The sequence below is a fragment of the Cryptomeria japonica genome, chromosome 10 (genome assembly GCF_030272615.1).
Source record: "Cryptomeria japonica chromosome 10, Sugi_1.0, whole genome shotgun sequence".
Classification (NCBI taxonomy): domain Eukaryota; kingdom Viridiplantae; phylum Streptophyta; class Pinopsida; order Cupressales; family Cupressaceae; genus Cryptomeria; species Cryptomeria japonica.
In genome coordinates this window covers 273,580,089-273,593,280 of record NC_081414.1, presented here as the reverse complement: position 1 = coordinate 273,593,280, position 13,192 = coordinate 273,580,089, and the positions used below count along the sequence as shown (strand labels likewise).

General features: G+C 36.6%; 1 protein-coding gene across 1 annotated transcript in view; it reads right to left on the bottom strand.

The window, feature by feature from the left end:
- The window catches only part of LOC131035460 (uncharacterized), a 123,216-nt gene that overhangs the window by 89,202 nt on the left and 20,822 nt on the right, over window positions 1-13,192 (bottom strand). Inside the window, exon 2 of the mRNA XM_057967155.2 lies at window positions 7,262-7,500. Within this exon, the coding sequence (XP_057823138.2) occupies window positions 7,262-7,500 (239 nt within the window). The remainder of the gene's footprint in view (window positions 1-7,261; window positions 7,501-13,192) is intronic.

Below are 13,192 nucleotides of genomic sequence, written 5' to 3'. Positions count from 1 at the left end.
CTCGCCAGATGGGCAGTCATGTTCACCGTCGGAACATTACCTGGAAGCCGTTGGAGTTCCGACGACTTATTGAGTTTTACCAACGGCTAAGCCCAGTCATGGTCGTCATCAAAAAAGTCTTCGATGACGTTGGAATTTCGATGGTCTTGAGCACTGTTAGAATGTCCGACTAAATTTTTTTGATGGCATTGCTCGTCGATACTCCGACGAACTTCCATCGGAATTGAGCCCCAAATGTACTAGTGTATCCTTTCACACCATAACTGTACTCGATGAACATACATTTCACAGCCTTGTTCTCCAACTTTGTTTGCTTCTCCTTGGGCACGTGTGCATATGCATTGCCACCAAGAACTCCAAGATGTCCCAATGAAGGCTTCTGAACTGACCATGCTTCCATAGGTGTTTTATCAACAAGGGTTGATGTAAGAGACATATTAATCAGGTAGCAAGCAGTGGCAACAACTTCAGCCCAAAAATTTTGATCTAGACCAGCACCACTAAGCATACTCCTAGCCTTCTCCATCAATGTCATGTTCATTCTTTCTACAACTTTATTCTGTTGTGGAGAATACGGAGTTGTCTTCTGTCTGTTAATGCCACGGTCTTTACATAATCTATCAAAATCATTAGTGTCGTGTGTGTGAAGTAGGGTACCTGCAACTGCAACACAAACACTCAATAGATCATTACAACCATGGTTAGCAAATTAAAATCAAACAAAAGATAAACCATGACAAAGCGACCTATCACCTCCTAAGAGATGTGAGTGTGAATTTTCTCTCAGATCTGGATAAGCAATCCCAGTGACTTGACTACATCTAGACGGAGGATTTAAAATGATAATATGCAAGCTAGATGAGATTGATTATGCTAGATTGATCCAAGAGGCTAGTTAAACTAATGATATGCATGATTAAGCTATGATGATGATGCAATTAAGCTAGAATAGAGATTGATTAAGCTATATGATTCAATGATTATGCTAGAAAATGATCAAATTAGGCTAGATCTAAGATGTAAAACATGATAACAATGCTAAACTAGAATGCTAGAAATGATATGCCTATAATAACAATGCCTAAAATGATATGAGATGGGATCCTTTGTGCTCCAAAATGGGTATATCTATAGGATTTCCAAGGCCAAGGGTGAGGTGGCAGGAATCAACGGTCAAGATTGAGTCTGAAGATATCAAGGGTGAAATTGGAGGAGGCTGGAGAAGAGGTTGGAGGGAGGGACACTTATCATCTCTATGGTGACAAGTGTCAAGGAGCCTTGCTCCTAAGAGGGCAAGTGTCCAAGGGAGGATACTTGTGGCATAAGTGCCATGTGTCTCAAGGGGAGGATATCCAACTCATAGGAGGTTAGGATAAGGAGGTTAGGATGTGCAAGATAGGATAGGGTTAGTTAAACCCATTGGCTAGGTGGAATGGTTGAGGTTAGAGGATGGTTAGGAGGTGGTTAGAAGTTAGGAGGTATGTGGGTAATTTGAATTTAAAAATTCAAATAATAGGAAAAGGCTAATTAACTTTCAACAACTCATAAATTGATTTGTTTTAATTAACTAGGGGATTAGAAGGAATGAATCAAAGGGGACTATTGAAATGAACCTATTAAATAAATCCTTAGATTTATTAGTAAGTAGATGAATTGGAGAATTTAATAAAATTGCTAATGAATTCAATTAAATTAGGAAGGGGGATTAATTAAATAATTGCTTATTTAATTAATTATCTTCAGACCATTTTTAGGTGTATACATTTTTCCCCTCTTCGAAGCGAGGTGTGATGATGCATTGATTCAAAGAATAATCTCATTTTTTATGATAGTGATGTGATATTGGTTCGATAGGATGCCCCAAACATTGATTGATAGATTGTGGTACGATGATGCCCCCTCGGGAGATCAATTGAGATAATTGACCTTTGGAGTGTTTGGATCATTGCGAAATTGATTTCCCGATTAGAAATGATTTGACTTCTGCAACGTTGATTGATGAAAGTACGAGTTCTTTGATCACTATGATGTGGTTCAGGATTTGATGATTGATAAAGCTTGATTGAACTGATAAGATTGATTAGATTAATAAGATTGAGATTTAGTTTGGTTTTAGGAATGACACCTCCTGTATAAGACAAAGATGATCAAAGCCTCTGGTTTCAAGAATGATATATCTTGTATAAGACTTGATCAGAATGTCTGGTTCCAGGAAAGATACATCCTGTATAAGATATGATAGAATAGATCAGATGAGATCGATTGATAGAATTGATAAGATTGATTGGATAAAGAACTGACAGTTTGTTGATATCATGTTGCAGGAACATTCAGATGTGCTGATGTTGGCATACTTGAGGGAGTAGCATAATATTTGCACTAGGTCGACAATATCTGGAGAGAGATGAGTCATCGTTCTGATTGTGTATATACCTATGATGATACATTGATGATTCCTATGATAGATTTGGCCTTGGATAAGATGATCTTTTGTGATCCTATGTAAGAATGAAATGCAAAGCTAAATGCAAATGAAATGCAAAGCCGCAATCGGACCAGTCACTGGGTTATTGCATTTGTCATCATTGATCTTTTTAAAATGTGGGAAGTGAGTGCAAACATCAATGGTATAATTGAACCATGATGACCTGAGCACTACTTTCCTGGGTTTTGATATTGCAAGTTAGCACAAGCATCGAGGTATAATTGAACCAAGATGACCTGAGTGTTGCTTGCATAAAAATAGGCAGTATTAACCATTTCTATATGCAAATCCAAAATGTCTTTGATGATACTCTGATGATAATGTCATAAGACAACTTTTCACATATTAACGATTAATTTACAGACAACAGACAAGAAAATAACGCCTGTTTGCATCAACCAAGCTGATAGATAATGCCTGTCTGCCATCTTTTCACCATCTATTTTTATTGCACTTTTTCTCATATTTGATTTTTTTGTTTTTCACTATTTTCGTTGTTTTTGTATTTTTTGCTTTTTCTCTGTTTTTGGATTTTTCTGCTTTTCCACTGTTTTTGGATTTTTTTTCTTTTTTACATTTTTTTTTGGATTTTTCTGCTTTGTCAAACATAAAACTTCTTTAGATGCATGTTATTGATGGGTTCCTCAAGGTGATCCCTGTCCTATGTTGATAGCTGATATGCTCCTAACCCAAATACTTTTGTGACCACAAACGGACCTAACCAGTTTGGTTCAAACTTCCCTTTCTTTTCTCAATCTAACTGGTTTCATGGATTTTCATTTAGTACTAGTTCCCCAACTTGAAAGACTTGTGGTTTGACCTTGTGATTATAACTTCGGCACATTCTTTGCCGATATACCTTTAAATGATCAAAGGCATTTTGTCTTCATTCATGGATCAATTCTAACTCTTGCAATCTAGATATGCATTGTTCTTCATCTAGGATAAGGCCTTTTAATGATACTCGTAGAGAAGGTATCTCTACTTCTAGTGGTAGTATTGCTTTTGATCCATAGACAAGAGAGAAAGGTGTGGCGCCTATTGGTGTGTGGATACTGGTATGGTAGGCCCATAGAGCAGGGTTCAATTGAATATGTCAATCTCTGCCAGCATCATTCACTGTCTCTTTGAGGATTTTCAAAATAATTTTGTTTGATGCTTTTGCTTGCCCATTCCCTTGTGGATAGTAGGGTGTGGAAAATCTGTGTTGGATCTTGAATTTCTCACATAGCTCTTGTACATCCTGATTCTTGAACGGTCACCCATTATCAGTGATAATGGTCATGGGTAGTCCATAGCGACAGATGATGTAGTTCGAGATAAATGCAGCAATTTGTTTTCCTGTGATATTGATGAGAGGTACTGCCTCAATCCATTTTGTGAAATATTTTGTAGCTACAAGGATGAATTTGTGACCATTGTATAAAGAAGGATTTGTCTTTCCTATTAGATCAAGACCCCATTGGCAGAAAGGCCAAGATGTTGCCAAAGCATGAAGTTCTTGTGCTGGTGCATGAATTAAATTTCCATGGATCTGACATTGTTTGCATGTTTCAGCTATCTGAAAAGAATCTCGTTCCATAGTTACCCAATAATAGCCCAAGCGTATGAGTTTTTTCAAAAGGGTAAGACCACTTGAATGAGTGCCACATAAGTCATTATGGACTTCATTTAAGGCCTTCTCAGATTCTTCTTGCTCAAGACATCTTAAAAGAGTACCGTCCAGACCTCGTTTAAAAAGGGTATCCGCAACAAGAGTATAATGGGAGGATTGGCGAATAAAGTTTCTCTTTTGATTTTTTGACAAATCAAGAGGGAGGGTGTTATATTTCAGGTATGTATAAGTTTGGCCATAACAGGAGGATTCATGCCCAATAAGGTGACATATAGTTTGGGAATTGGGATAATTATGATCAGGGTAAAATAACTCTTCCACCAGGAATTCATAATGCTCTTGATTTTCCTATGTCTGAAGGAGAGAAGCAAGTGTTGCCATGGTCTTTTCTTCTTTGTTGTCATTTCTCGGAATCTACTCAAAAGTGATTTCAATAAAATACTTCTTGACATCATCAACCATCTTCTTATAAGGCATTATTTTTTCATCCTTTGTTTGATAATCATCATTGATTTTATTGATGATGAGCTGAGAATCTCCAAAGACATGTAGTTGTGTAATGTTCCACTCTATGCCATATTTATTCTTGTGACCAAAGCTTCATATTCTATTATATTATTGGTGCATGGAAAGCTTAATTTGTGCGCCTTTGGGATTGTATGACCTTGTGGTGTGATGAATATAATGCTTGCTCCTGATCCATGCTATGTTCCATTATTGATGCCTTCTCCTGGACTGATATTTGGGAGATGTATTATAAGATCTAGAACTAACCTTGGAATGTCTGCATATGACTAGGTAAAATTGATTCACCATCTTTTGAAGGGTTCCAAATATTGCTGCCCTTTGTGTTCTGATAGAGAGATTATTGGATGTAGATCAATTGTGTCAATGGTAGCTACCTTTGTTGGTTCTATCAGGATAGATGACCTCTCTTGATAGTATTCATGTAAGGTGTCAAATCTCCCATCTTCTGGTGCCTCGAGGAGGTTTTCACCATTAGATGTGTCCTTTCTTTTTATTTTTTTGTGGTCTAATGTTGCCAATAAATGGTTTTCAGCATTAGACCTGATATTGTTTTCTTTATTTTCATTTTTGTGACTAGGAGATTTGGCACCCACTTGATTGGAAGATGTGCTAGCAAAATCCCTGGTGAAAGTTGTTGCGGGTTTGATTGTATTGAGGTATAAGGATATGGCATGGTCATTAGGAAAGGTATCAATGGTGATATGTCTTTCATTTTCCCAATCCATAAGTTTAAGATGGATTAAGGGTAAAGGATCCTCAAGTTGAATTGTTTCAAAGATATTAGGGTTCATGATAGAGATGTCAAAGTTTTTGATATGTATTTCAATGTCTGGAACGATACTCTCGTCAGAATGACCTCTCGCAAATAGGTCTTGATTGTCCTCAATTAATTCCAAGTCAACCGAATGTGATTCTAATTCAAGTGATCTAATTCCTAATGTGTTCTCTGCATATGCATGAACTGCATCGACACCTACATCTTCTTCTTCCCTTTCAATTTCAAGTTGCTCTTGTTTGTTTTTCCATGATAGTGAATATTCTTTGTTCCTTCGATCTCTTAGCTGCATTTGTTTTTCCATACTTGACAAGATTGGGGCAAATGATTTTTCTTTGGATTGTGTGCTTGAAGAAGATGCATCCTTATTATGTGGAACAATAACCTCTTGATTTGGTTTTAGATTACTACAGTACTGAAATGGATTTGAATATGTTGAGATCGTGATTTCCTGCCCATTGTAAGGAAATTTCAGGCACTGATGATATGTTGATGGAATAACTTGTATGTCATGTATCTAGGGTCTTCCAAAGAGTATGTTGTATGATAGATCCAAGTCTATAACTTGGCATGTTGTGTCTTTCTGCAAAGGTCCCACTCTGATGGTTAATATCATAATTCCTTTAGAGGAACGCTCTTCTTCATCATATGCTTTGATTTTTATCTTTTTCCAAGGATCCACTGCATCTTCAGAATAACCTAGAGCACAGACAAGACTCAATAATCAAATGTTTAATCCAACTCCCCCAGATATTAGGACACATTTAATGAGCATTCTATGAATGAGGACTTCAATTTGCAAGGGAGTGTTATGGGGATGTTGCAAGAAATCAATGCTTGGATATGAAGGAGATGGGCTTTGAATATGATCCTCTCAAATAGGTTTGATGGCAATTATGGATATCCCTTGGGGAACTTCATCTTTGGGTGTATTGTTTGGTGAGGATGCTATGGAAGGTTCTTGCAAGTTTTCAAGAGGTGTAGGAATAGATAGATGCCCTTGGAGAGTTAATTTTCTTATGGGGGTATGAGTCATTACTAGACATAGGTGCACGATTTTGATCTTCCTCACCAAAATTGCTTAGGGATCTCTTTAAGAGTTGCATAAAAGAGCCACCTTTCTTTGGAGATGCATTTGAATCCTTGTGAGGTTTTGACATAGTTGGCTTTTGATTTCTCTAATTTGTTGACCTGTTATGTCTTCTTCTTGTATTTTGCATTGGTATTCCATGTTTCTATGATCTTCAGCTATTTCCAATGTTTCTATTTATGTTTCTTCGATCTTTCGTCTCTGCGCTCTAGTTAAAACGGGCATACACATGTGTTGAATATTGTGCAAGGATCCAATTGTCTAGAAGGTGTTTCGATAAGTGACCAACTACCAATGTAGGTATGATAGAGTGATATGACATGAAAAGATCATTCAAGTATTTGTAGATTTGTAAGTTTTTCGATCTTAGTTTGGAGTGCAATGATGATGATTTTGATAAAACCAAGTCCAATAGGAACGATATATCCTACGATGCGGGACAAGGTTATCCTAATCAAACGTTGCAGTTTCATGATAGAGGATGATAGATCCTAATGAGAAACTATGTTTTGAGTGATTAGTTTATCAAAGGTGTGATGTTGCACTTTGAGATGTTAGATCTTAAACTTGTTGGAGATGAATACTTGAGAACCTTAGTGTGTCTTTCTTCGAATCTATTTTAACAAAAGATTGCCTAACTAAGTGACCCGAGAAGATGACCTGGTCTCTATGTTTGATTGTCTGAGAAATGGGTTGTTTTTGTTTTCTAATTTTGGTGCAGTTTACCAGAAATGCTAACAAAATGACCAGAAACACTACTAAACTTACCGAGAACGCTTCTATACTGACCAGAAACGCTGCTATATGGACCAAAAATGCTGAAAAACTGACCAAAAACGCTGACAAACTGACCGAGAACGTTGCTATACTGACCAAAAATGCTACTATACTGACCAGAAATGCTAACAAACTGACCAAAAATACTGACAAACTTACCAAAAACGTTGCTATAATAACCAGAAATGCGAACAAACTGACCAGAAACACTGACAAACTTACCAGAAACGCTGCTATAAAAACTAGAAATGCTGACAAACTAACCAGAAATGCTAACAAACTTACCAGAAACACTGCTATAATAACCAAAAATGCTATTGTGTAGTGCAATGATTCTAAAGTTCAAAACAGTGATGTTTAGACTTAGCAAATTGGGTGTTTGAACTTAGGAGATTGTTGTTTTGACCTAACTTTTTTATTTTTAGACTCAGATAACTGATATTTAGACCTAGCAAGTGCAAACTAGGAGATCTAGTGTTGAAACATGAGCAATTTGATATTCAACCCAAAAGAGTTGTTGTTTAGACCAAGAGATATGACATTTAGACCAAGAGAGATGATGTTAGACCAAGAGAGCTAACGTTTAGACCAGAAGAGATGGCATTTAGACCAAGAGAGATGACATTTAGACCAAGAGAGTTGACATTTAGACAAAGAACTCTATTATTTAAACCAAGAGAGTTGTTGTTTCGACCACGAAAGTTGTTGTTTAGACCAAGAGAGCTGTTGTTTAGACCATAAACTCTGTTGTTTAAACCAAGAGAGTTGTTGTTTATACTAGAAGAGCTACTGTTTAGACCAAGAACTCAGAAGTTTAAACTAGTGATGTTATAACTTAGACAATGGTTATTTTGACCCCAAGAGTTAATGTGTAGATTGAGAAAATTGTTTTTTATACCTAGCAAGCTCAACCTTGGAGAGTTACTGTTGAAATATGAGAAAGAAAGCATTCATACCAAGAGAGCTACTGTTTAGACCGTGAGAGCTACCATTTGGACTAAAAGAGCGACTATTTGTGTTAGGACCCGGGAGGCAACTGAGAGGGGGGGTGAATCAGTTGACTATGAATTTCAACCCAAATATAACTTGATAAAACTTGATACATTATACTAGTAAACCAAACTTAATGTCGGTTAATAGATTAATAGTTAATAACAATACCGGTGAAACTTAATGCATGAAACAAAAAGAGAAACAACATCCACAACACATAACACAGAGATTTGTACATGGAAACCCTGTAAGGGGAAAAAACACGGTGGGAAACCTTACTCACAATCAGATGATACTACTGCAGATAATATGTGTATACAAATGGGGTCTGCACATGCAGAAAGGCCAACCGCCTAGAGTTCACTGCTCAAACACAAAATAGGAGTCACACTGACTACAATTGGATGGTTAAATCCAATGATAATGTACTGCTCAAAGTAGCATCTCCAATGATGGATGCAGTACCGGTTAAGCTCTCATAATCACCTTCAAACCTTCCTTGAACCTTCTCTATGGTCTGCTCATATGATCTTCAATATTCGCACATACCATGTTATAATACCATATACCATGTACCATTACATTACCTCCTCTGCTACTACATCTATCTCATCAATTGAGATCTTACATATATACCAAAACCTAAGACCAAATGTGTAGGTCGGCTCACTAAGAATATTATAATTAAATCAATTACAAATAAGTCAAGATGCGATGCATCATGTCAGCTCAATATATTTACAACAATATCCAATCAATAAATCATCTCCATAACGTGTCATGCTGATCTAGAATAGATAATGCATATCAGTCCATAACCTAGACCAATTTGTTGGTAATAGAAAATATGTCAACCCGATTAGACCAATAACCAAAACACCAGAGCCAAATATCCAAACCATGTCTTCGACATAACCAAGTGATCTCCAGATGATAACAAGTCATCCTCATTGCCGGTGAACAATATAACATGTCGGTGAACAATATATTGGTGACTGTGCATAAGTCACTGAACTTGCCGGTGAACATAATGTGTCGGTTCAACATAACCAAAGATCTCCAAAAGGATAAGTGTTGACATCAATGACAAAACTAGTGCAACACATCCATAATACCAACAGTTTGGACCATGAGAGCTACTGTTTGGACCGAAAGAGAGACTATTTAGACTGAAAGAGTGATTGTTTAGACTGAAAGAGCGACTGTTTGGACCATGAGAGCTACTATTTGGACCAAAAGAGCTACTATTTGGACCCTGAGAGTGACTGTTCGGACCGTGAGAGCTACTGTTTGGACCAAAAGAGCTAATCTATTGTGAAACTTGTAAATTTGACAATTTGAAGTTTGATTTTGCAATTTTTGTTGTATTTCAATGGATGATATCTTGACTTGACTTACAAACACATAATTCAAATTGTATTTTTGTCCCAAAGGACACATAAAGTGTATGTTCAAGAAGCTTTAAAGAAAGCCAAAATTTTCACAGGTTTTGAACAATTGAAAACACATCATTCAGTCTATCCTAAGGAGATTAGCTTCATTATTAGTTCTTAGCCCACACTTGGTACCCTGTCAGCTCACACAGCCTTGTCACCCCCTAAAGGGTGCCTATGTTTTTGCCTTTGCGAGAGCTAGTGGAGTCCCATTATGAGCCTAGCAATAAGGTCTCAAAAGGGAAGTTCGCACATACACCCAAGAGGGACATATGGTGAGTGTCTTAAGGAGAGATTCTTCCCCCTCCATGCACTAATAATTTAATAATGTTTGGAGGTAAACCAGGTAGCTTTTAATTTTAATTGGAACTAGTAAGGGATATGTTTGGCGCGTCGGGGTATAAACTCAATTAAGAGGTCTCCCAGCCTTGAAAACTAAGGTTTGATATACCTGAATGTATGGAAGAGAACTATTCCCGAGCACTGTCGTTAACTTGATTTTCATCAAATAACATTTATTTTATAGTGGGTTGAAGTACTTGGCGTTAGCCATTCCCACTTGGGTCATTCCCCTCTCACCGGCCTTAATGCATTTGGCCTTATAGGCTCCTCGGGAGGGCAGGCCCACTAAAGATATACACTATTGAAAAGAAAAGATGAGTCTAGCTTTCTGATCACCTAAGAAAGGTGAGAGCATACTCGCCAATCATCAAAAACACATAAGACATGTTTGTTCATTTCTATTGTAATTATTTTGTGTGCCTAATTATCAAAAATTAGTGCAAAATCTCGCGGCTGCAAATAATGTTAGTAGTTTATATTGTAATCTTTTATGGTGAAATGGTTTATGACTCCACTCTTTCATAGCAAAATAAGTACCTACAAAACCAATAATCTGCAAATTAGGTTCGAGAAAATGACAATCAAGAAGCAGAAATGAGAAATGTAGAATACCACATTAGAAAAATCAATGAAAAACTAAAAATGCTATCAAATTGACCAAGAACGCTATCAAATGTTCCAAGAACGTCATCAAATTAACCAAAAATGCTATTCTGAACACCAAAAATGTTGTCGAATTGATTGAAAACGATGCAGAATTGACCAGAAGCGTTGCAAAATTGACCAGAAGCACTGCAAAACAAACCACAAGTGCTGCAAGATAGACTAGAAGCACTACAAGATAGACCAAAAATGCTAAAGTACAGACTGAAAGTGCTAAAGTATAGAAAAACATAAAACAAAGTTGAGAAATCTCCCAAAAACGCCATTTGCGATTTCAAAACAGTACAAAAGAGGCCAAGAACATGAATCTGGAACTCGAGAGAGATAATTTGTACACCGAAAGAGCTAATCAACCTGTAAATGAGATTTCCAAAAAGAAAACTTGTTAAAGATCAAAGAGGCTAGGCCCCATGGTGGGTGCCAAAAAGTTGTGTGTGTGAAGTAGGGTACCTACAACTGCAACACAAACACTCAATAGATCATTACAAGCATGGTTAGAAAATTAAAATCAAACAAAAGATAAACCATGACAAAGTGACCTATAACCTCCTTTGAGATGTGAGTGTGGATTTGCTCTCAAATCTAGATAAGCAATCCCAGTGACTTGACTACACCTAGACGGAGGATTTAAAATGATAATATGCAAGCTAGATGAGATTGATTATGCTAGATTGATCCAAGAGGCTAATTAAGCTAATGATATGCATGATTAAGCTATGATGATGATGCAATTAAGCTAGCATAGAGATTGATTAAGCTACATGATTCAACAATTATGCTAGAAAATAACCAAATTAAGCTAGATCTAAGATGCAAAACATGATAACAATGCTAAACTAGAATGCTAGAAATGATATGCCTATAATAACAATGCCTAAAATGATATGAGATGGGATCCTTTGTGTTCCAAAATGGGGGATATTTATAGGATTTCCAAGGCGAGGGGTGAGGTGGTAGGAATAAACAGTCAAGATTGAGTCTGAAGATATCAAGGGTGAAATTGGAGGAGGTTGGAGAAGAGGTTGGAGGGAGGGACACTTGTCATCTCTGTGGTGACAAGTGTTCAAGGGAAGATACATGTGGCATAAGTGTCATGTGTCTCAAGGGGAGGATATCCAACTCATATGAGGCTAGGATAAGGACGTTAGGATGTGCAAGATATGATAGGGTTAGTTAAACCCAGGGTTAGATGGAATGGCTAAGGTTAGAGGATGGTTAGGAGGTGGTTAGAAATTAGGAGGCATGTGGGTAATTTGAATTTAAAAATTTAAATAATAGGAAAAGGCTAATTAACTTTCAACGACTCATAAATTGATTATTTTTAATTAGAAGGGGAGTAGAAGGAATGAATCAAAGGGGACTATTGAAATGAACCTATTAAATAAATCCTTAGATTTATTAATAAGTAGATGAATGGGAGAATTTAATCAAATTGCTAATGAATTCAATTAAATTTGGAAGGGTGATTAATTAAATAATTGCCTATTTAATTAATTATCTTCAGACCATTTTTAGGTGTATACAATTAGAGCAAAATTCACTACCATTATCAGTCCTCAAACATTTAATTTTCTTTTGAGTCTGCAACTCAACCATTGCTTTAAATTCTTTAAATCAACTGAAAACTTTAGATTTGCTCTTTAGAAAATATACCCATATCCTTCTACTAAAATCATCAATAAATGAAACATAATATGTGGATTTTCCAATCGAAGGAACATCTACATGACCAAACACATCATAATGAATAAGATCCAAAACACCACAAGTTTTATGAGAACTCAAGTAAAACTAAATGCGGTTTTGTTTTCCATAAATGCACCCTTAGGTACTCGAAAGCCATTTCCATCTGCTGATGGTAAAACCCTCAAATCTTCCATATATTTACGTTTTACACAAGTGCTATTACACTCAACACTGTATGCATCTAGCTTATACAAAGTGTTGAACCTAACACCTCTAGCAATTCCATAGCACCGTTAATCATCTTACATCTTGTTTCAAAAAAGACTACTTACACACCCACATCTATCAGTTTGCTCACAGATAACAGATTTCATTTTAAACCAAGGATATGTAGCACACCATTAATCCTTTTTATTCTACCATCAAAAAGAGCTCATTCTAATTTTACCTCGATCAACAATGTCTAAATGTGAATCATCACCCAAGTACACCTTACCTCCATTAAATTCTTCATATTCATAAAACCAATCTCTATTGGCAGTCATATGAAAAGATGCACCTGATTCAATTAACTAGGCATCATTACTTCAATGAGTCACCAAAGATGCAATGAATGCATCACCATCTTCCTTCTCGAACTCAGAATCAAAATCAAACTTCTTCCTTTTCTTCTTCTTTTCTTCTTTGTACTCCTTATGGATGTGACCTGGTTTATCGCAATTCCAGCAAATGACTTTGGATTTTCTAGGAGATTTTGATCTCCCTCTCAATTTGGACTTGTCGTGCTTCTCATTCTTCTTGAATT